General features: G+C 51.3%; 9 protein-coding genes across 9 annotated transcripts; 5 read left to right on the top strand and 4 right to left on the bottom strand.

The window, feature by feature from the left end:
- Nucleotides 1-274: 274 nt before the first annotated feature.
- Nucleotides 275-2,423, bottom strand: APUU_80920A (CocE/NonD family hydrolase; the record flags this gene model as incomplete). The annotated part of the gene is made up of 7 exons (XM_041697254.1): nt 275-613; nt 681-1,055; nt 1,109-1,707; nt 1,768-1,874; nt 1,931-2,009; nt 2,071-2,155; nt 2,208-2,423. 7 exons carry the CDS (start codon nt 2,421-2,423, stop codon nt 275-277), a joined length of 1,800 nt encoding a protein of 599 aa, XP_041562803.1.
- A 552-nt stretch (nt 2,424-2,975) lies between these two features.
- APUU_80921A (uncharacterized protein) lies at nt 2,976-4,721 on the bottom strand (the record flags this gene model as incomplete). Its single annotated transcript, XM_041697255.1, has 2 exons — nt 2,976-3,238; nt 3,314-4,721. 2 exons carry the CDS (start codon nt 4,719-4,721, stop codon nt 2,976-2,978), a joined length of 1,671 nt encoding a protein of 556 aa, XP_041562804.1.
- A 2,000-nt stretch (nt 4,722-6,721) lies between these two features.
- APUU_80922S (uncharacterized protein) lies at nt 6,722-7,382 on the top strand (the record flags this gene model as incomplete). The annotated part of the gene is made up of 3 exons (XM_041697256.1): nt 6,722-6,895; nt 6,960-7,213; nt 7,280-7,382. 3 exons carry the CDS (start codon nt 6,722-6,724, stop codon nt 7,380-7,382), a joined length of 531 nt encoding a protein of 176 aa, XP_041562805.1.
- A 664-nt stretch (nt 7,383-8,046) lies between these two features.
- APUU_80923S (carotenoid oxygenase family protein) lies at nt 8,047-9,739 on the top strand (the record flags this gene model as incomplete). Its single annotated transcript, XM_041697258.1, has 3 exons — nt 8,047-8,109; nt 8,157-8,702; nt 8,747-9,739. The coding sequence occupies 3 exons, from the start codon at nt 8,047-8,049 to the stop codon at nt 9,737-9,739; spliced, it is 1,602 nt and encodes a 533-aa protein (XP_041562806.1).
- Nucleotides 9,740-11,346: 1,607 nt separating this feature from the next.
- APUU_80924S (uncharacterized protein) lies at nt 11,347-12,315 on the top strand (the record flags this gene model as incomplete). The annotated part of the gene is made up of 1 exon (XM_041697259.1): nt 11,347-12,315. The coding sequence occupies one exon, from the start codon at nt 11,347-11,349 to the stop codon at nt 12,313-12,315; it is 969 nt and encodes a 322-aa protein (XP_041562807.1).
- Nucleotides 12,316-13,037: 722 nt separating this feature from the next.
- Nucleotides 13,038-13,974, top strand: APUU_80925S (5'/3'-nucleotidase SurE; the record flags this gene model as incomplete). The annotated part of the gene is made up of 2 exons (XM_041697260.1): nt 13,038-13,212; nt 13,262-13,974. The coding sequence occupies 2 exons, from the start codon at nt 13,038-13,040 to the stop codon at nt 13,972-13,974; spliced, it is 888 nt and encodes a 295-aa protein (XP_041562808.1).
- Nucleotides 13,975-14,364: 390 nt separating this feature from the next.
- APUU_80926S (NPP1 family protein) lies at nt 14,365-15,161 on the top strand (the record flags this gene model as incomplete). The annotated part of the gene is made up of 2 exons (XM_041697261.1): nt 14,365-14,590; nt 14,644-15,161. The coding sequence occupies 2 exons, from the start codon at nt 14,365-14,367 to the stop codon at nt 15,159-15,161; spliced, it is 744 nt and encodes a 247-aa protein (XP_041562809.1).
- Nucleotides 15,162-15,735: 574 nt separating this feature from the next.
- Nucleotides 15,736-16,965, bottom strand: APUU_80927A (uncharacterized protein; the record flags this gene model as incomplete). The annotated part of the gene is made up of 2 exons (XM_041697262.1): nt 15,736-16,589; nt 16,740-16,965. The coding sequence occupies 2 exons, from the start codon at nt 16,963-16,965 to the stop codon at nt 15,736-15,738; spliced, it is 1,080 nt and encodes a 359-aa protein (XP_041562810.1).
- Nucleotides 16,966-17,854: 889 nt separating this feature from the next.
- On the bottom strand, nt 17,855-22,612 carry APUU_80928A (putative ABC multidrug transporter; the record flags this gene model as incomplete). Its single annotated transcript, XM_041697263.1, has 15 exons — nt 17,855-17,953; nt 18,002-18,441; nt 18,490-18,741; nt 18,790-18,904; nt 18,956-19,260; nt 19,308-19,401; nt 19,450-19,496; nt 19,546-19,674; nt 19,724-19,998; nt 20,052-20,652; nt 20,704-21,209; nt 21,255-21,799; nt 21,849-22,256; nt 22,313-22,357; nt 22,412-22,612. 15 exons carry the CDS (start codon nt 22,610-22,612, stop codon nt 17,855-17,857), a joined length of 4,062 nt encoding a protein of 1,353 aa, XP_041562811.1.
- Nucleotides 22,613-23,390: the final 778 nt, after the last annotated feature.

Raw genomic sequence — 23,390 nt, forward strand, 5'->3', positions numbered from 1 at the left:
TGTGATAATTTACATGCGGCTTATGCATAAAATAATGAATATAAGATAGTCAATAAAGATATTTGCTGCCGTAATTTCTAGATAATCCTTGTTTTCTTGGCAACCAATTAACCGAATATACACTTCGTGTTTAATTAGCAGAACGGCACAGAGAAGCAAGCCATGCAGTTTAAGGAATGGCTTTAACTCGCTTTTCTTAAAGCTAGAATATTGCCCAGGGCACTCGAAATGGGCATCGCATGATCAGCAGACCTGAGAGGCCTCGAATTCTAATCTACTGCGCTGGCAAGGAAATAACAGGGACGATGATACTCGAGTCATACTTTCCGCCATAGTGAATTACATGCTGACCCTTGTTCAGATTGTCGAGCTTCTTGTCAATGTGGCTGGGAAAATCCGAGCTTGTGTCGACGAAACCTTGAACACGGAAGAGCAAGCCCTCTCCTGCTTCAAAGTGGATACCCATAGGCCAAAGAGATATTTCGAGCTTGACAATATCCCCTGGCGGTATCTTTTCTTCTTTATCGTGTGGGTGGAATGGGATGAGGGAGGTGCTCCGTGTTGGGTCCTGTGCGCGATGCGAGGCTCGGAGGATACCGGTTGGGCCAGTGTACTGTGACAACAACCCCGTCAGCTTTCTCATGCAATGTTTGTCGTTTGTCTAGGCCTGAACCACTTACTTTGACTGTCTGTGCCATTGGAACATCATGCTGGGTATTGATCCCTTCAGGCAAAGACTCCCAGGGAACATTCACGTGTTCTAATACCTCTCCGCTCTTGCTAAGCTTTCGGATGGACACGTACACATCCAGGTCGTTGTTGTCTTTGCAGGACATCCAAAGCACAGCCTTAGAATGGCCAACAAGAGTGGTTGCCCTGTCCACGGTCAAGACAAACTCAGAGGGTTTTGCTTGGTAGCTGTCCGCACGATGGGCAACGGAGCCCTCGTTGGCTTGCTGTAAGGTTGCCAATTTGCCTGAGTCCTGTAGGTAGAGGTTGCGATACTCAGTCTGCGGAACAGGATAGTCGGCAAATGGCACGTCCCACTTGGGGCCCTGTTGTAACATGTCAGACGTGTATCTAGATGATCCCTGCCGTATGAACATACCGGCTCGAAGCGATTCCCATATGTGAGAATAGAGATTCTAGCCTTGGGAGTTTTCTCCCAGCCATTGTCTATCTCCTTAAGGTAGCGATCGAAGAACCGTTGTAGGTCATCAATGTACCTTGGTGTATAAAGATCGAACCACTCCTGAGTTGGATGGAAGCGAATCCATTTCTCTTTTGAGGCTGCCCTATTCCAACCTCTCACGGTGCCAGATCCATGATTCCCCGAAGAATAGCTTGCAAGTGCATAGATAGGTAGTGTAAGCCCGCTGGTATCATAGACCTTGTCTTGCCAGTATGCATTAAAAAGGGGCCATTCTGCGAGCGCTCCGCCAACGTCCTCTCGAAGATTCCGGCCGCGAATGGTTTTGTTGAAGATGAAAGACGCAAAGCTGGTCTTAGGAACACCGCCGCGACACACCAAGTCACGATATTTGTCCGTAAATCCCTCCCAGGGTGCGATGCACTTGAGTGAAGGTGGCTTTTGGATAGCAGTTGCCCACTGCTCCGTCGCAAGCCAGGAATTGCCACACATGCTGACAGCACCATTGCACCATGGCTGGGCTGCAATGAATTCAACTGTATCATAGCCATCCACGCCTGTCTGCTGTTAGTAAATGTCGCGCCCATTCTTTCCTGGCTATGGAGCAGCAAACATACCCATCTGGCTTCCCTCGATATAGATATTTCCTTCACTGTCCCAGGTGCCTCGGATGTCTACATTGACGATTACATACCCTCGGGGGCACCACTCGACAGGATCGGGCCTACATTGCCTGGTGAGCATGTCTTATTTGGTACCTCGGGGTAAAAGCCTGTTTACCCTTCGAATTTCTCCAAGCCAGATGTGGCACTCTCTGGTAGACCAAGCCGGAAAGGAATGTTGTCGAAGATGCGGAACCCTGGGGGCAACATTGCAATCAGGTTTTGTTCACAGCCTGTGCATTCAGCACAGTAACTTACCGTGTCCATTCTTGCCGTACGGGCTTAACGCCAATATGGCCGGGAGCTTTTCGTCCGTGACAGGCCTGAATATGTCACAGTAGATCTGGACCGCCAGATCAGTAATGGCTTCTGCAAGTATACTTCGATTGGCACACCTTGACTCCGTCTCTGAGCGGAATTTCGACAACTTCGTCAAATATCAGTTCTTGATGCAGGGGCCGCCTGCCTTCCGCGAATTTCCACCCTACAGGTAACGTCATAGTGCTCCTAGTCTGCTGCTTGTAAGGATGCATGTTTGTCTGGTCCTCAGGCGATACGGCCGGTATCCATGGGATAGTAAATTCCCCAAGCTTAAGATTCGGTCTAGTCATGATGCAGTCGTGTAGCAGCGGTGCTGGTTGGGGTTTCGCGAAAGAGAGAGCGCAGGTTCTGATAACAGCCTTCAAGCCAATGCAGTGATACTGTACTCGAATAAAGAATGTATTTGTAGTCGGTGGATATTCGTCATTGGCGGTCCCCCGGCTTTCCGCGGAGCCCAGATGGGGGTTCCGGTGCAGGCAATATTCCTGCCGCGGCCACTCATTTGCGTCTTTGGCTGATTCCGCGGAACTTGCACTGGCTTCCTCAGAGACGAATAAGATGGCGGAGCAAAATGGTGTCAATTGGTCCGAATCACCGCACTAATAGAGCGAGGATAGGGGGAGCGGGGGATGGGAGTAGACTACCATAACCCTGCACCTCTTTTGACGTTTGACTGAGAGTGTATAGTTCGCAGGCTGACAATAAGGAGACTTATAGAATAGATGAAATAACTCGAAAGTAACATTAATCTAGTTCTAGAGTAGGCCATCGACAGCTATTGTCTCGTATCCTAGCTTCGCTATGCAAAGTGTCTTTTCCGCTGATTTCCCCCGGGTTACGGGTTAGGGCACTGCTTCCCTGACAACTGCATCAACGACAGCAGTGTTTCCATTTTGCACCTCTCTTATCGCTTCTTGGAGTACATCTCTCAGTCTCGAAGCTTCTGATACTTTGGCTGCAAAGACCGTGTTATTGGAAGCCGCCCTTGCAATTCCAACATAGTCTGGCGGTGGGGAGAATGCAATGTTGAGCTCGTCATTGCTAACCTGCGACCCAAGCCCATCCGGGTGGACAAGCTCCATCGATACTCGGGGCGCATTCCAACCTGAGGAGTCATCCTGTTAGCACCTGGCACTGAGACGGAAAAGCTACTCGACAAGCCAGTAGCAGCTGAACTCACCTCCATTGTTTAGCACGACAGTCAATATTGGTATCTTGTAGCGGCTGGAAATCCAGAAGGCACTGCCGGGAGCGCTGAACATGAATGAACCATCGCCGACAATTTGAATTACCATTTTCTTTGGTTCCGGACCTTGCATTATATCGCTCGCAAGCTTGATCCCTAAAGCGCCGCCTGTACTCCATCCCAGCCCTCCTCCGCCACAATTCACCCATTGACCAGGTATACTCGCTTGGATCTGGTCCGCAACCACCGAGGTATTCGTCACAGCCTCGATTGCGAAAATGGCATCCTTTGCTGCTAGCTGTCGAATCACGCTGCAAAGGTAGGCCGTTCCGAAAGAACCGTCTTGGTTAGGCTGGGCTTGCTCCCGGATAGACTCCAGGAATAGGGCGTGAGACTGTCCAAGTGCTGCCCAACGCCTGTCGAATGTAGAAGATCGGGCGAGCTGCGACAGGTCTGTATCTCCCAGGATGTAATCCACAATTTGACGACATGCGACAGCTGCATCTGCCCTATACCGCTGCTCTGCATTAAGGTAGAAGACTGGCATTTGTTGCTTAAGGGGGTCCACATCGACATGAATGATCCGGGCGGATTGGGATGGCTTACATCGCGTGTTAACCCAAGGGACATCACAGGAAAGAACCAAGATTACGTCAGCTGTGGTAATAGTTTCATGAACACCATATCGACTGCTCAGCCATGCACGATGATCAGCCGGGAAGCTCATGTCACTCGCCCCTGTGTCGAGAACACGCATGCCCTTGACCGCGTCTGCAAGGGCGACAAGGCTACCAACGGCATCATGGTTACGACCGCTATATCCTGTTATACAGAGGGGCTCCCGAGCATTCAGAAGCAAGGAGGCAATCGTTGGAAGGGCTCGCGCCGGGAGAGCCGTGGGTTCAACAGGAGACCAGAACTTCTGCTCCAGACGATAGGGCTCAATCTCCTGTTCCATCACCTCTCGGGCTCCACATAAATAAACTGGCCCTTGGGGCTCGCTCGTCGCAAACTGTAGTGCGCGATTCACCATCTGCTTGACATTATGACCTGTCTTGATCTCCGCCGAGTAACGGCAGTATTGCCGGACAATCTGGGTTTGGTCCGGCACGTCTTGAATCCAGTGAATAAATTCAGTGCGGGAGCCACGTAATTCGCCTTCGATTGTAAAGGGAGATAGTCCAGCGAAGATTAGTACAGGGGCTCGTCCACATGAGGCATTATGGATGGCTTGACCCATAGCCTGGGTGCCCACGTCAACATGGATAATCACGCACTGAGGCCGGTTGGACAGTCGAGCATATCCATCCGCCATAGAAAGTGCAACCATCTCGCTAGGACATGTGATAATCCTAGGAAATGCGTCGGGTCTCTCACGTCGGCCCTTGACCATCGCCTCCATGATGCTTGGATGGTCGGAGCCCAGGTTCACGAAAACGTGGCTGATACCGGCCTGGGTCAAAATGTTATTAGATGGCAGTTAGTAAACGCCGGAATGAAAACACACCTCCCATATCGCCTCGAAGAATGCGAAGGATGTAGTATACCTGACAATAAGATGTCAGCTGGCGAATCTTTGTTTTTCAATTTTTTTGTTGGAGGCTCCCCGGTGGGGGAGGCCCCGATTTCTGACTGACATGATGACGGTTGAAGTTGATGTTTGGAGGTATTACCGAGTCAGCGCAATTGCAATCAGAACTCGGGACGACTTTACATTTAATAGTATCTTTGGCAAGGGCGGTTTGGGCTCAGCTATAGTCCCAAACTAGAGAGTCTCCAGTAAGAGTTTGGCTTCCGCGGAACAGTCCGGCACTGGGTGTGATGGATTAAAGCCACCAAGTACGGCGGATGGGGAAAGCTTGCGGGTGTTTACCCACGCTTCTTTGCTCCACCATGCACCAAGGGAGCTTCATTATGCACTGCCATGGAGTTTATGTGGACATCCCACGCCTCATACCTCCTCGCCACTCTCTGAGCTGTCTTTAGGTCTGCGGGGAAGACGGCCCCCGAAAGGCCGTAATCCGTGTCGTTCGCAATCGCAAGTGCCTGCTCTTCAGTCTCGAGCGTTATCACAGACGCGGTTGGCGATTTCTTTTGAGGCTTTCGAAACGGTGATGGGCCTCATCTGCGTGGGTCGATCTTCAGATGTCTCTGGGTTGCCGAGGAGCGTTGTCGCGCCCTTACTCACTGCATCATCTACCAATCGCTTATTCTTTGCCACGGCCGCTTAGCTAACTAGTACGAACGTCGGATCAGAACCGAAGACCTGCCCCATAGCCTTCTTGAGGGCGGTCCTGAAGTATTCCGCAATCAACTTATGGACCAAGATGGGGCAATAGCAAGAGTATGGTTCTTTGACTATCATGGCGGCGTGGTAAGGATTGACGAGAGTAAATGATTTGAATCAGCTCGAAGGAGATTACTAATGTTCATTTGGATATATAACCCTGTTTACCCTGCTTTCCGAGTACCTCTGCGAGAGTTGTTCTCATAGCCGGATAACTCTCTTTGGCTCGAGAGGACCTCAAGAAGCGGCAGTGCGAGGGATTAGAGCCATGAGACATTCATCTGCGCCAGGAATGCCAGCAACGGACTGTAACAGGTAGGACGTTCCTATGCGGAGCACAGCCTACTGAACGCCTAGTTCTGTTGTAGGTGCCGGATTAATTCCACAATGCAAGTACCCTCCCCAAGTGGATGAAAGAGTCTTAGGTCACCACCAGGCACTGTCCGCCGCCAGGGTTGAAATTGCTGAACGGCGCCATACTTCTCAGCGAGCTGGAAACTGGTCAAGACATGGTCTTCTCTGGAGTCCTATGATTGGTAGTACGCCAGATATTTGCCAGGCGGGAATTTCTTGTGGACTCAGTGCGTCCCGACATTCGCGATAGAACGGGAATTTATTTTGGTACAAGATTGGGTGTTTGCGCAGAGTACTCCCCAAATCGGTAAACCTAGGCTGCCACTGCCTCTTGAATGGGTGTAGCTGCCGATCAATAACAACTCACTCAGTCATTTTATCAATATGTCCTCGAAAGACATATTCTCAAAGAGTGGCGATGAGCCTGGTTGAGTGGGTCAGAGCATTTGCCGATCCATCATGCACTCAGGGTCTGCATACGCTGGCATCGTGGCGCTTCTCGGTGATCGTCAGGCGTTCCATGTTAAATTTCTTGGGGGCAGCGCTGCATCCAATCCGCGTGTTCGATCTGAGGAGTGTTGGTCCTTGTGAGGCTCAGATGCTCAGCCATCCTGGTAGGGCTTGGCCGACGTAGCCAGTGGACACGCAATACGAGAAATACTCTTAACAAGCACTGCGCCTATATCAAGGCTCTCTTCGCACTGAAAAGTCACTATTGGAATACAGCTAATTACTTTCACACTTCTCTATCACAGATCAACATGAACAGCCCATACTACGCAGACGACCGCCGCAAGGCCATCATCGGCCTTCGCATTCTCAGCATCATCACCACCCTCCCCGTATTCCCTGCTGTGGCGTGGACTATGCCCGCCCACGCCGATGTCATAAACGACGGTGTCGGCTGGGGCTTCAATCCCTGGGTGCTCGCCGCGGTACGCAGCTATACCTCGAGTCTATCTCTATAGCAGCCACCCACTAACTTACTTCCTCTAATAGAGCGCCTTTACATTCATCTGGTCCACGGCCGTCCTTGTTCTCCGCCTCGGATTGAACAAACCCATCCACCCAGGCGTCTATGTCGCCTTCGACTTCGTCTCCTTTGCCGCCCTAACCGCCGTGACAATCCTAATGGCTATGTTCATCGAGCCTTTCTTTGGCTCGGATTACTCGTGTCTTCGAGGTACTGAGTGTGGCGGGCTGGTCCTGGCCCGCGTCGAGTGGTACGCGGCTATCATGTCGCTGATTTGCTGGTGCGTGCGACTTATCTACTTACCTGCTTTATTGCTCGGTCTTGCTGACTTGATATTATGATATAGTGCGACGCAGTTAATCCTGTTCATCTGGGCTTGCTGGGCGACGGATAAAGATCGCAAGAGCAAGAAGCACGTCAAGCGGAAGGAAAACGCTGTCGCTGCGTAAACGACTACGATTTGCCGATGATTTACAGTTATACGGTCTAATATGAGAGACGGACTAATGGTTATAATGATGGGATAGAGCCTCGGAGGAGAATATCCTCGGTATACCGTGATACGGATGGACATGGATATGGACACGGACACGGACACGGGGATTGGAACGGACATGGACCCGGGGTATACTACTCTCGGTTGCTAATACGTAATGTTTAATATCTAATATCTAGACTAGTTCTCATTCGCTCGCTGATATGCGGCGCGTGCTAATACCTAATACTACTGCTACCTACACAATCTACTCAACCTAAATATGACAGCTGAGTCTCGCCCGGAGGTGGCTTCAAGCACAGCACCTTTTTTTCGGCTGTTCCTTTGCTCGCTAAGTCTGCCATGCTGTTGGTTCGCGAATACGAGCTGAGTTAAGTGCTGTCAGTGCGCGAGCCACTTGATGTTTGGGTTTGAATTGCCCATGGCTCAGTGGCCCATGGGAATCATGAAAAGTTTGACTACTTGAGGCTGGGGCAGGTATTTAGAACAGTTTAACTCGAGCATTATGGGTGGTTGTCTATATAAACCCGTGCTGTCTTCCTTTCTACCTCATACTTCGACAGAACAGTATATTTCATTTTTTAATAACTCCAGTCAATACACGAGAGTGGGTGAACATGGACTCCACATCGAAGACCTCCACCAAGGCGCCGTATAAGAACTGGCCGAATGATGCTGCTGTACGTCCATCCAATGCCTTTATTTGAATGTATACTGATTCTCTCAGTTCGAAGCAAGCACCACCTCACCAAAGCCAACCGAACTCAAAGTCATCGGAAGATTCCCACCAGAGGTAGCAGGTACCCTCTACAGAACCGGACCGGGACACTACAAACTCGACACGCCGAATGGAGAGTACAAGCGCAGCCACTGGTTCGATGGATTCAGCCAGATCCATCGCTTCCAGATCGTCCCTGACACAGAGGACCCAGGAACCTGTCGCGTATTCTACACGTCGCGAAGCCAAGTGGACGAGCTGCTTGAGGAGGCCCGGAAGGGCAGGAATATTGACAAATACATTACCTTCGGGCAGAAGAGGGATCCCTGCGTGTCGTACTTTGAGAAGGTCAAGACTAGTTTCCACCCAGTGGCACCGAGTAATGAGCACCCGGAAATGGCAAATATGTGGGTTACGGTGAGGCCTGATATGCCGGGGATGCCGGGGGGTACAGTGACGGCTTTGACGGACGCGAATCAGATGCAGACTATTGATATGGATACTTTGCAGCCAGTGGGTGTTACGAGACAGACGGCGCTGCATCCGGACTTGAAGGTAACCATTACCTTCTGAATATGTTCTCAATACTAACTGGATAGGGTGAGATGTCCTGTGCTCACGCTGCATACGACCCAGTGACCGGAGATTTATACAATTTCAACCTCGAATTCGGACGCTCAGCCAAATACCGCATTTTTCGGACATCTGCAAAGACGGGGAAGACTGAAATCCTCGCCACCATTGGGTCCGGGGCGAAGCCTGCGTATATCCACTCGTTTTTCCTGTCTGGGGACTTTGTCATTCTCTGCATCTGGCCGCTGTACTTCACTGGCTACGGAGCATCAGTGCTTTGGGAGAGGAATATAATCGACGCGTTGAAATTCAATCCCCAGGCAGAAACGACGTGGTTGGTGATAGACAAAAAAGGGGACAGGGGCCATGTCGCCACGTTCACTAGCCCTCCCTTTTTCAGCTTCCACACGGTGAACGCTTTCCAGGAAGATCGTGATGGAATGGTTGATATCATGTGTGATATCATCCAGTTTTCAAGTGATAGTATACTGAGGAATCTATACTTTGAGAACATCCTCTCCACTGGCGAGGGTAAGCCGCCTCACGACGGCGACATACCGAGTCTGGTGCGGTACAAGCTCTCTGGTGTTCCCACACAGGGAGCCAAAAAGCATGTCGCAGCAGCGGAGGTGGTTATGAAAATCGATGCAGCTGGGGAGCTGCCCACTATCAATCCAATGTACGCTACGAGGAGACAAAGGTACGCATATGGAATTATCGACAGGGGGCATTCATCGTTTGTGGATGGGCTGGCAAAGACGGACCTGGAGACGGGGGAGATCACCTACTGGAGCAAGGAACCACAGCCTCATACTCCTGGAGAAGCGATCTTTATCCCTGATGGGACGAACGAGGCTGAAGATGCAGGATACCTGCTGAGCGTTGTGCTGGACGGGGAGAACGGGCGGTCGTACCTGCTGTGTTTGTCTGCCAGGGACATGACGGAGATAGCACGAGCAGAGGCAGAGCATGCTATTGCGCTTGGACTGCATGGACACCATAGCAGTGCTGCCTACTGAGCAAAAACTACGGCATGTCTCGTTCTTCTAGGTGGGCAGTGCCGCCCTGAACAGGCGCGACCTGATCTTGTAAAGTAGGTAACTCGTAGGGATAATCAGCGCCAATTATGGCTGAGGCGAAGCTCACAGCAAGACTGAAGAGAGACATTAATACATGTTACTTAAACAGTACGCATGGAAATGCCTTCGATCAAACGCCATCGAACCATCTATGCTCCAACGCTTGACGCGCCGTAATCCGTCTGCCCGGATCGAAACATGTTATAGCACATACAAGGCTTTTAAAGTCATCCTTAATACTATTCCAGAAGGCAAACGGCTCTCGCAGGGTCTCCTGGTTAAATCTATCCTGAGTTACTTCCAAAACACAAACCCATGGATTATTACTAAGATACTCCAAGAACCCATTAAGCCCGTCTTCATCCGCAAAGTACAAGATCTGGCGCTCGATTATAATAGCAAGGGGATCGACGCCCTCTTCTAACTTGTATTCTTGAACTGCAAAGATGATGCGCTTGTAAACAGCACAGATATACTAGCTAGCCAGTTACTAGATGCGCCTGAGAGTTTTACTAGTGCAGAACTTATAACAAGACCAAAAAAGAAAATATCCGATATTTTATTAACAGGCCCTCTTACGTGGGCTTCGGGGCTCCTCTATATCTAGTTACCTGCCTGCTTCCCGACCATATCGCACCCTGGGGGAATATGAGCTGCATCTTCCAAATCACCAAGCTGGACTTGGTGGATGATAACTTAATCATGGTAATCCTGCCAGTAAATAAAAATATTATCTACCTTTATATCTAGAAAGGGTAAGTTATTAGTTGTCCGGTATTCCAAGAAAACAGCAGGGAAAGTACCTGTATAAATAATATCCTATTCATGAAGCTCGGCAAGCCCAGTCAGTACATCATTAAGAATTCTTTTAATTACTGCAAGGGGCAAGTTCTTCTAAGCAAGAGTTAAGAGATGACCGGTGAAGTGGTCAAAAACAAACATATATTTATCAGGGATGGTGTCTACAGAAAGCCGGACATGGCTTACGTTACCATGTAGGCGATTATTAACGTCTTGAAGATCTTCAAAGTTAACGGGATGTATATACTTTAATATAAACTTGTGGCCATCTGCGCTGAAGGAGTATAAGCATGTCAGCGTAACCATAGGGAGAGTTTGGTGTTGACCCACGAGGCACGATAGACTTGGCGAGGTAGGGTCACCTCATCCTGCAGAATATGTTCGATGGTGTAAGTATGACCAGATAGGCCTGTAAGCTGTGTAGAAAGCAGATGGTTTCTTGATATTGTGCTGGTTGGGCGATAAAAAAGAGGGTTTGATCCTGACATGGACGTTCTTGAGTACGTTTGGCTTTTGCAACAGCGGCTCGCTAGAAGAGCTGCTGACCTTAGTACCAACATGGAGGCAGAGCAAGCTATTGCATGGACCATATCAGTGTTGGCTAATTCATGGATAGTCAGAAGATCATAAGTGGTTTATAGTTACATAAGTTGCCGAGTTATGCGCATTAGTCAGCGCCAGTACCCAGTACGCGTGCGATCATCCCCTCCACTCGGATCTTCACCACAACCAGAGAAGAACACGACATGGCCCCCGTCAAGTTCACTCGGCCCCCAGACCTCTCTGGCCGCACCCCCATCTATCGCCTCAGCAAGACCGCCCCTCCTCCTGCTCCCACGCCCACGCCCACTCCCCCCCAGCCGAGTCCATCGTCCCAGACTGCGACATGGCAGCCGCCGTACACCTCCCCCTATACCGCCGGCCCCCAGCCGCAGTCACAGTCACAGTCACAGACCACGCCCCACGATGATAAGGAGAACCAGGTCGCCCAGTCGCCGCACCAAACCCAGAGCTCACCCTTGACCAAGCGTCGAGGTCGCAAGCTGCAGGAGAACGAGACCCTCATCCTGATCAACTGCTGTCTGGAGTTCCAGAGCTTGTACCACGGCAACCCGTCGCGGTTCTGGTACAGCGTCGCGACGAGCCTGAAACGCCAGATCAAGCGCAATTTCTCATGGCAGTCCTGTCGCCAGATAATCGAGGAGCTGGTGTCGGAGCGGCGGGAGCGTCGTCGTGATGTCGCGGAGGGAAAAGTCAAGGAACAACCGCTGACTGAGCTGGTGCTGACGACGGACAAGTGGATTTCGTTTAGTGATTCTGTGACTGGGTCTCCCAGTATCGCTTCGCCGGTGCAGTCTTTGAAACGGCCGGGGGAGGACGACTCTCCTGCGATTGATCCCGGCGCTGCGAAGCGACCCAAACAACACGGGCAACCATCTCCTTCTATGCCACCTCCGGGGTCCCAACCACTGCCGCAACCGCCTCACACCGTACTAACACATCCCATATCGACCAACGCTGTTCCATCGATTCCGACCGGGCCGACGCGATCGGAGTTCCAAACTTTAAAGGTGGATATTCAGAGTCTACGGATGGACGTGCAGAGCATGCGGCGGGAGATGGTGGAGGCTAGGCAGGAGGTGAATACCCGGCTAGACACGATCCTGCAGACTATACAGCAAGTGAAGGTGCAATCCGTGCCCAAGGAGGAATGAGACGGACAGCCCTGATGGACATGGCATCCGTCACACAGGACATATTCTTACAAACCATCGACTTATCAGTCAGCCGTAGCCTACAAACACGACGCGTGAAGACGCGCGAGGTGAACCAGATACCTCTACGGGCGGATTAACTGCTCCATCACCACGATCTCCGGGCGGGAGACACGCCGCCGTTGTCGAACAGGAGATCAACTCGCCATGCGCCGATCATGCGCCGGCAGTTGACGCGCGGCATAGATGAGACATTCTATATAATCCATAGCATTATACCCATGGCATTGCGGAATTGAACAGACATCCATACATCTCCCGATGTCCACCTTTGCCTTAATTAATGTGCAAACCAAAGTCCCCCCCTGCTTATTGCCCAAGTATATTGTAGTCTGCGGCAAGCTCGGATGTTTCACCCCACATAGCTGCCAGTCTGTTTCAACCTTGCATAACGCTCGTTGAGAAGCTGTCAGATAAACCGATTGATCCCCACGTGTGAAGATCGGTGGTTGCAATGGTCCGACATCGCGCAGTGATCGTCATCCACACGGCTTGTATCCATGGATTAAAGGATCCTTAGTCCGCTCGCTTACGCGAAACACTATCGGACCTGCCTCTTTCCGGCTTCCTTCCGTGCATTGTCCAGGAAAATCAGCAAGATAAATTCCGAGATCACCGGCGCTGCAAGATACCATCCTGAATCCCTCCGTCACTGACTCGCCATGCGTTCTACTCTGGCTCTCGCCCTGTTCCCTCTGGCCTCGCAGGCCGTCAACATCATCTCCTCCAACGATGACGGATGGGCTGAAATCAACCTTCGGTCGCTGTACAGCGCCCTGGCCTCAGCCGGTCATTCCGTCGTCGTGTCTGCCCCTGCTGAGAACCAGAGCGGCACAGGTGAGAAAAATATTCCGCCAGGTTTAACTCTCAGCTAACGTCGCCGTAGGATCCAGAGATGAGACTCCCTCGGACAGGACCGAGGCGTGCGAGTTTGATAGCTGTCCAGAGAACAGCGGTCCATACGGCGCCAACGAAACAGACCCTAATCTCAACTGGGTGAACTCGTACCCGGTCACCTCTATCAAGCACGGCATCGACACGCTGTCTTCAGAGCTCTTCAACGGGGACCCCGATCTGGCCGTCTCAGGTCCTAATGTCGGAAGCAACCTCGGTCTGACCGTCCACTTCTCCGGCACTGTCGGCGCAGCGAGCTACGCTGCCGGAACAGCCAAGATCCCTGCGATCGCATTTTCAGGGAAGGATGGTTCCGCGACAGCTTGGGACGATGACGTCCCGGACTACAGCACAATCTACGCCGAGCTCGCGACTAACGTAGTCGATCGAGTCGTGGAAGCTGGAACGCCGTACCTCCCCGAGGACGTCTTCCTGAACGTCAACTTCCCTTCTGTTGATGGTTGCAGTAGCGCCGACGACTTTAGCTTCGTTCTGTCGAGACTCTTCACGGCGGTGCCGCTCATCACGGACGACGATGTCGAAACCTGTGGGTCGAATCGTCTGCCAACAGAAAGCGCCGTTGTCGACACGGACGGATGCTATGTGAGCATCTCGGTGGGGAAGAGCGACAAGAGCGACGCCGATGCAACATTGCAGGGGGATGTGTTGCAGAAATTGGGGGATTTCTTGACTTGTCTGCCGTAGAGACTAGCATAAGTGCATAACTAGCATAGACTAGACACGGAGAATGCCTGCACTGGGGCATTTCTCCTGCGGAGTAACCGCAGCTTCAAGTCTATATAGCCCGCCAGGTTACACCGGGATGGGGGCCAATACAGATCGTTTCTCCTTTTATTCTGCGTCCCTCACGCACGTTTTCCCCTGGCCTTCTTGGCGGACAATCATCAGCCGTCGTGACGACGCGTTCCTCGACTAGGGCTATCTAGTTCATCTCCGATGCCGTGATCGACAGTCTGGTTCCACTGCTGAAGAACTGATCCGGATATAAATACGTTGCTCTCCGTCCTCGAACTGCGACCCCTCAGCCAAGCCAGTATTGAAGCCAGATACCCAAGACAAGCAAGACAAGACAAGATGGCCGCTCGCGCCCTCATCGCCTCCCTTGCTGCCACCGCAGCCGCCACCCCCCTCAACCCAACGGCCACCAAACTCGCCCCTCGCGATGTGATCGACCATGACGCCGTTGTCGGCTTCGACGAGACAGTCCCAGACTCCACAGTTGGCCAGCAGTACCTAGCCTACCAGCCGTATCTGTACGTCGAGGACGGCTGTGTCCCGTTCCCCGCCGTTGACGCTGACGGTACGCCCTGCACTCATTATCTCCTTCATAAAGACATGTATTAATTCAAACAGGGAATACTAGCGGCGGCCTCCAACCCTCCGGCTCCCCCTCAAGCGACTGCGACTCCTCAACCGGGCAGGTCTACGCCCGCTCCACAATCTCCGACGGCTCAGTATCCACCTACGGCGCGGGCATCATGTACAGCTGGTACATGCCCAAGGACTCCCCGAGCACAGGCCTCGGCCACCGGAACGACTGGGAAGGCGTAATCGTGTGGCTGTCAGACAAATCCTCAACCACGGCTGATAACATCGCCGCTGTATGCCCCAGCGCGCACGGCGAGTGGAACTGCGACACCGACGGCTTTACGCTTGACGGGACGCGGCCGCTTATTAAGTACTCGAGTACTTGGCCCGTGAATCATCAGATGGATCTTACCGATGAGGTTGGTGGGACGCAGCCGCTGATTGCGTGGGAGAGCTTGCCGGAGGTGGCCAGGCAGGCGCTGCAGGATGCGGACTTTGGCGATGCGACTGTCCCGCTGAAGGATAACACTTTTGGTGGGAATTTGGAGAGTGCGACTTACTAGCTGGCTGCTGGCTGCTGGCTTGCTGGATAGGGTGGATGTTGGAGGTTTCTGTCTGTCTTGTAGGGTTTGGTTTGGCTTAAATCATGATTTATGATTCTGGAATTCGATACATAAGGGCCCTCGTAAGCCTATCTATCAGGTTCCTTGGTATTGATCGTGAGGTGCTAAGCTTGCTTGTTCTAGATGTTGCCATGGCAGCTGGTCTGTCGAATATTCACATTCAACTTCTCCGTACATACTATATTGCTTCCAAGGTTGATGTAAAGCGTCTTGGCGATTTGCCTCTTCGCCGTTTAATCTACTAGGGCCTAATCCCAGACTGGGTCACTAGTTACTACGCTTCTATGCACCGCCTGGAACGACATTAGTACTGCCTGATATATATAATATCATTCATATATGCGAGAGAAGCGCTATAACTTCAGTAATACTGATAAGATGCTGACCCATATATCTTCATTCAAACACGCTACCAAACTCACTCCGCAAATCGCGCACTATCTGACCTTCGTATAACAGTGACCAACTATAATACATAACTCCAGTCCCCGACCAGCAAATCACCATGGACTATCTAAGCAGGAACACACTGCGAGTAGTAAGGGTTAAACTTCTTGCATGTCGCACCGGAAGCACAGCTCGTAGCGCCCTTCCAGTTGGAACCACCGCACTGCCCGTAGGTACCTGCAGAGCCGCCGGTCGAGCCACCGGTTGAAGGAGGAGGGGTGGAGGTGCCAGGCGCCGAGGATGCAGGCGTGGATGTAGGCGCAGCAGTGCTTACACTGGATGTGGTAGGGATGAGCGTGGTGCTGCTTCCAGGTGCGGATGTGCCGCTGGGGCTGGTGCTCGATGGCTCAGCCAGCTTGGCACTTGCAGCAGCGGTGGTTGTAGCTGCTGCTGTGGTGGTTGCTGAGGCGGATCCAGTGGCTGAAGCAGAGCCACCACCGGCACCTACGGCAGCGGCAGAGCCAGTGGACTTAACAGCAGAGGTCGTCTGCGCGATAGACGAGGCACCGCTGTACAGGGTGGGACCAGGGACCTTGTAGCTTGAGAGGCTGCTGTAGATGTTCACCAGGATACCGGCATCATCCTCGGTGTATAGCTTCGTGCCGACGACACCGGCAGGCTTGTCAGAACCAGAGCCGGTGATCTTCAAGCTGAAGCACTGGGGGTAGTTCTGGGCGCCGCCCTCGGTGCCGGCGCCGTGGAGGGCAATGAGTTCGTGACGCAGGACGTAGTTCCCGGGGGCAATGGACTCGGGGATCTGGACCATCCAGCTGTTGTTGTTCTTGATGAGCTGGTCGTCGCCCCATGTTCCGGGGACTTCGGCGCCATCGACGAGTCCGACGCCGTCGATCTTGAAGAACTCGAGGGCGGTCTTGTCGACTGTTGCGCAGGAGTCGCCGCACGAGGCGAGGTAGTCGATTACTGGAGTAAGGGGAAGTCAGCTTGTGGGTCTTGAAATAGGGAATAGGGAGACATATCCATGATGCGATTCAGGCCATTCGGTCCACTGCAGGCTGAGCTTGTCGCCGGCAGCAACGGTGATGGAGCCCTTGGCGTTAGTGGCGTTGAGACTGCAGATGATGTCTGTGTTCGAGTAGCCATCGGAGGTCAGGTCGACAGGGCCATTGCCAGTGTTTGGTGTCCCCCAGGCTGCCACCACAGGGGGGTCCTCCATGTAGGGGAAGCTGCCGATGTCCCAGCCAGGGTATTCCACACCGTTAACCACGACGCCTGTAACATGGCCGTGGGCGGCGACGGAGGCAACAAAGGATGCAAAAGCGAGAAGATTGCGAGACATATTGAATTGAAAAGCTAAAGAATGAAAGCGACCAGCGCAGATGAGTGAAAGAGAGACAGGCTTCAATCAATGAAGTCGGGAATGGCACACTGCAGATGGAATTCCGGCGGCACGGCCAGCCCATTTATACTCGTGGGAAAACGATTCTACTGATAATTGTCGGACCATTGCTGGAGACTCCGGAGTTCGTTCGCTGACGCAGCCCGAGCGCTAACTGTGTTCCAGGTTTGAAGTTGATGTCGGTGTTTGAGATAGTGTCCAGCCAGGGGTTGCTCCACCAATTAGGGCATCCACAGTGCTCAGTAAAATCTGCTTGTTTCTATCTGTCACTCGATGGAGAAACTCCGGCTGGTATCCCTTGCTTCGAATAAACAAAGTTGTTTCACGCAAGAAGCTTGACTTGGTTCTGTCAGGGGTTTATTTCCGGCGCCAAATCAGACTTCTCTATGCCCAACCTGCCAACCTGAACTTGGTCCACCATCGTCATTCGGACATGTTCATAAAACTCGGTAGATAGCGATGGAAATATCCGCATGATTAACTTGCGACACTGTGGGGAATTAATTGTCGTTTGTGTCCGGTGTAGCCGAAGCCCTTCCACCTATTTCGAGTAGCATACTATTGTCGGAAACAAATCTATTCATTCTATCAGATTTATATATGTATATCTATTTATGTGTCTATTAGCGCTTTAAATGCAGCGAACTTTATAACCAAACTCCCAAAACCAAATCCCCTGACAAACTGAGCGCAGCCAATATGCTGTAGGCCAAACGCGGCAAGTCAGGCATATTAACCCTAAACAAAATTATTCGAGAAACTGCAAGTCTCCAAGTCGACCCAATGACTCAGTCCTCTGTATACTTATACTCTTTGAATGGTCGACATCTCACTCCGATCGAGCTTCCTTGGTCTTCTTCGATCGCAGCTTCATCATCACAAACACGAGCATGTACGACGTGATGCAGAACAGCGCCGTAATACCAGTCTATGGCCATTAGTACACGATTATATTAAAAAGGGATAGACAACTCACGTCTCTCCAGCCATAGTATCTCTCCAACTTGTTGAAGGTCTTGGCATAATCCGCTCCAGTCGAGTACTCGCAGAACGAGCACGTCCCGGTCGCATTCGCATCAAGGAGATACCCAGGGTTCGCAGACAGGAAGTCAGACATGTAGTCACCACAGGACTGGCCTGCAGGTGCACTGAACTGGAGGTATTCAGACGGATTACACTCGACTTTAACATCCCACAGGACCTCGGTGAGGAGACCGCCAACGAGGTAGGTGAATGGGTCCAGGTAGTACATCCAGTATCTCCAGAACGGCTGCATAGCGTCGTAGGGCACCACGACACCGCAGAAGGAAATCATGCCTGCGCCGAGGATAATGGGGTTCATGATTGCTGCAAAGTACTCATTCGGTGCGTAGGCGGCGATTGCCTGGCCGATGGATGTATACAGGAATTCATAAACTATCTCTGTTAGCTTTGGACCTTAGGATGTGAACTGTCTGCACATACAGATCATTTGCAGGTAGACGTGGCCAGAAACGCTCGCTTCGACTGGGAAGCCAGCTGTAAAATACCAGCAGGCGAAGTACAGCGTGGCGCAGATAATCAGGTACGGAATCTCGGAGACGGCCTGTGCGGCGATGAAGGCGAACCAGTGGTATGTCTTGGACTTCTTCTCTCGAGTCTCGAAGACGTCGCGGTTCTGCAGGAAGAAAGGCTGCATTTGGTTGATGCATCCTGGGGCGACGAAGATGAAGTTGACTGACTGGTTAGTTGGACTCATATGAAATCGTTATTGAGGGTTCTCACAGATAGCAAACAGTCGCAGCTGCATGTCGAATGTGCCATTGCCCATTTTCCAGAAGGTGAAACCGCTGAATAACGCTGCGAAGATATGCAGGATGATCTTGTTCCACATGTAGTCCTACAGAAGTCAGCATGCCTTGTTTAGACGAGGTGTTGGGTTGATACGAACCGGCTCTCTCCACAACTTGATCATGAGACGGCGAAGGACAAGCTTAAACTGGTACCCTCTCGAGGTAGCGAAACTTGCCTTGTCCTCTTCGCTGGGATTCGCCTGGCTGATGCGGTTCAACTCCTCCAGTTCACCGATGGTTCGTTCACGTTCACTTGACCGGTTCCACACATCAACCCAGTCGACCTTCTGGCTGTCGTTGCCTTGGATAACTTCGACGATGTGCTCGGCCGGATTCGTATCGGGAGGACATGGGGCTCCGTTTTGTGCAAAGTAGTCCAGCACTTTCTGGGATTCGTTTCCAGCTGTCTTGGTTAGACTAGGTAGGTACCGAGGAGATTGGGTTACTTACTCTCTCCAAAGTACGCCATCTTCCCGCCTTTAGCTAATAGAAGAAGGGAGTCAAATGCGTCGAATAGGACAGCGGAAGGTTGGTGGATCGTGCACTGCAACAGTTAGAATACATATCCTTGGCTAAAGGGTCTAGCACATACCAAAACGGCTTGTCCACCATCCACCAGCTTTCTCAGGAAGCGAATGACTGCTTGGTCAGTACGTAAACTAAAATACAAACTCGGTAGTTGACTTACTGTTATAAGCTGACTGTCCATCGAGACCTGAAGTCGGCTCATCCAGAAAGAGCAGGGTTGGCTTTGCAACCAACTCGACACCAAGGGTTACTCTCTTTCGCTGCTCAATGCTCAGACCAGCGCCAGGAACTGAAAGGTCAGTATATTTCCATCGCAGAAATTTACAAAAAACGCTTACCTCCGATAAGAGCGTCACGGATATCGTACAGCTCAAGCAGGTCGATAATGTGATCGACATAAGCAAGCTTCTCCTCTTCAGGCACACTGGCCGGTTGACGAAGAAGCGCAGAGAATATCAGTACCTCGCGAACAGTTGCAGTTCGCTCATGCACATCCATTTGCTCACAGTACCCAGTCAACCTCTGGAAACTGATACCCTGTGGTCGTCCGTCAATGAGGATAGAGCCGTACACCTCGCCGCTATCTTTACGTTGGGCCAACACATCGAGAAGTCTAGTCAATCGAGTTGTTAGTTCTGTCGTCTTGGTAGTAGATATTCCACATACGTTGTCTTTCCTGCACCCGAGCATCCCATCAAAGCCACCAGGTTTCCGGGCTTCACATAGCCAAAGACCTGATCCAACAGTTGCTTCTTCTGACCGTGGAACGGAACGTGGTAGTCAAGGTTACTCCATGTAAACGTCGACTGCTTGCCAGATTGAGCCAGAGCCATAGTATTATCAGTCTGGGCTGGTCTCTGTTTCGCCTCACCCGGCGTGCTCCCCCGTTTGTATAGCAGCACAGACGATCCAGACTGGCTGTTGCGAAGCTCAAATCCAAGCGCGGTCAGGAAAATAAAGAATAGCCAGAATCCGATAATCACGCCGAATGACCGCCAGATATGCCCGCTAGAATAGCTGTACTGCTGGCTGATATAGTCCGCTCCGGATATCATGTCGCCGTTGCTTCCGGGGACGGAACATCCCCGGTATTGTGAGGCTGAGTCTGGGTAGCTGGGGCCGTATGGGATGTAGTTCGGTTCTACGCAGTCGAGCTGCAGGCCGGTGAATTCGGATGCCATCAGCGCTTCGAAGGCGTATGATGATGGGTTCAGGTAGAAGATCCAGCGGAACCAGGGGTGCATCTTCTGGAAGGGGATCAGGTAGCCTAGTCGAATTGTTAGAATGAGCTCGGTTCAAGATGGGACTGTGTACATACCTCCATATACGAAGCCCACAGTTGAAAGAAATCCAGTTATCTGAGAAGCCAGTCCGAATTTCTTGCACAGGGCTCCCACTGCCCGGAACATTTGCATGCAGCACAGGGTGTTCACGATGACAATGATCCAGAACGTGAAGAACTTTCCTGCATCCATTTGCAGCCCAGCCATAAAGTACAGAATCAGGGAGAAGCAGGTAACTTGCAAGATAGTTATAGGGATATCTGTTACAGCATTGGCAATGCAAAAGGCGGTTGGTCGATAGAAGCCGAATCGCTTGTGACGAGAGAAAATGGGCCTTCCCATGAAGGAGCTCGTAGTCTCAGACATTGACTCGAGGAGGTAATATAGAATTGGGAAGAATAGTACACCAGGTCGTAGGAAGATGGAGGAGCTGTCTAGCTTGAGGTTGTAGAACAGACTTCCGCAGACCAGCGCCTGGAGTATCGACGATACCATTTTTATGGTAAGAGAGAGCTTGTCGCCTGCCATGATTTGGAATTGTCTAAATTGTTAGCAAGTATTTCATGGCACGGTGGATACTACTCACCGAATGACGCAGGCAATAACCTGGTCCCACAGTCCAGTTGTATACACACTCTGAGGCCGAGGGATATGTCGCCTCTTCTTTTCACGAAGCACTGCAGCTTCTAGGTATTCTTCTTCAGATGCCAATTTCTCGGGGCAAACAATGGAGTCCATGGCCTCTTGGTAGATCGAGCTTCCCCGGTAACGGGCTTCAAACTCCTGAGGCGTATTAGGGACTTTCTCCTCCATTCCAGGGGCAACAGTTCGCTCCGTAAGCACAGTAACAGAGGTCAAGAAGTCTGCAACGTTGGCTCCCTTTGGACAAATGAATCCCAGTTCCTCAAAGTATGCCCGAGCTTGACTCTGCGGTCCGTAGTAAGTGACCAACCCTTCGGCAAGGACCAGAATCTTGTCAAATTGGTTATATATGTCGTTACCAGCTTGGTACATGGTGGCCACCATAGTTTTGCTGTTCTCGTCGGCTTCTCGTCGGAGCATTCTCGCAAACTCGTAGGCCGTTTTTGAATCGAGGCCACGAGTTGGGTTGTCCCAGAATTGGACGGGACTCTGTGTACAGTTAGAACCTGATAGAGAGTGCGTATAAAGAGACACCTACCTGACCAGCCATAAGCTCAGCCAGTGACACTCGCTTCCTCTCTCCGCCGGAAACTCCACGAACAAACTCGTTTCCCACCAATGTTTTCTTCGTGTGCGGGATACCCAGGGAATCCAGGATGCCGTCGCGGTGCTGCTGAACAAACTCCTTCTTGCCAATACCATCCTGCCGGCCTTGGGGTATCTTATTCCGCAGCGCAAACTTCATCGTCCGGTTCACCGTCAAAGTAGGGAAATGCACATCATCCTCGGTATTGAACATGATCTGCTGTCGGTATTTCTTTGCCGCGTCCGAGTCCATGTTCCCATACCATGTTTCGCCTTCCACTTTGTCAAAGGAGCCTCTGTCGTTTGATAGAACCCGCAGGAACGATGTACATCCTGATCCTGGTCGGCCGAGAACAAGCATCTACATCGCATACCCGTTAGCAAGCCCTAAGTCAGCCATTGTCCGTTAACACTTACCATTTCCCCTGGTCGCACTTGGCCTGTCAGCTCTTTGAGAATCGTCTATAATAATAATCAGCAACTATCCATAAATCCACCTCCAGATGTCACTCTCACCCTCTTCGGCGTGTTATCCTTCCGAAAGACATCAACCAACTGCCTTGGATCGGCCACAGACAATAGAGTCTGCCCGAGTGCCGCATCGGCCGCCCTAACGCGCACACTTAGGTCTCGAAACGTAAGAGTTATCCTTTTCGAGATCCCAGAGCCGCCTTGCTCCAGGTCGATAGTCCCGGAGGACGATGACGGTGTTTCCATGAGGTCTAAGCGTGCTACCTCAGCCAAGTACAACAAGCAATGAAGGCAAATCTGATAAAATAGATCAATACTTGGAAGCTCTTAGCTGAGTCCTATATATCTCGAGAAATATTATCTTTTCGCCTATCTCGGATACAGCTATATCCGAAGGGCCGTGGATTCTATTGCCACAAGGAATTGAGCTGCAAATACGCACACTAAGCCTTTCCAAGTAATTGCCGAGCAGGTGCCACTATTTAACTTGTGTCGTTAGTGCGGAAGGACGTGGCTTTAGTGAACGGCCCTGCGGATATAAGTTATATCCGTAATTCCATGATACATCCATAGGGCGGAATGAGTGGAGCAGAGAGCTTACAAACAACCCAATATCACTCTCTGCAGCTATCTTAAAGATAATTTCGATCATTCTGGGCTCGGTAATCCCGGTACAGGTACGATTCCAGACTGTCGGTCAACATAGACGGCATGTCGACATCCCAAACTGCGGGTTCTTCGCTGAGAAAAGCTGGCCTGACCCGATGCTATGACTCCCGTTTCGGTGTGGGGTTCATCGGATATACAAAGCACGTTTACATGAGCCTGCTTGGAATTTGTCTGTGCAGACAGACCCAATTCTCTGTCGGGTTGAAATAATGCTCCTTTACCAGTGATGCTACTGTGTATTCAAATCTTTGTCGTTGTAGTATAGGGTGTTAATAGCAGAGTAAGGGAGGGCTAGAAACAGCCACATTTCTGTAACTTTTAGCAGCAATACTGTCCTTATGTGTTCGATATCGCT

The sequence above is a fragment of the Aspergillus puulaauensis genome, chromosome 8, assembly GCF_016861865.1.
Source record: "Aspergillus puulaauensis MK2 DNA, chromosome 8, nearly complete sequence".
Lineage (NCBI taxonomy): Eukaryota > Fungi > Ascomycota > Eurotiomycetes > Eurotiales > Aspergillaceae > Aspergillus > Aspergillus puulaauensis.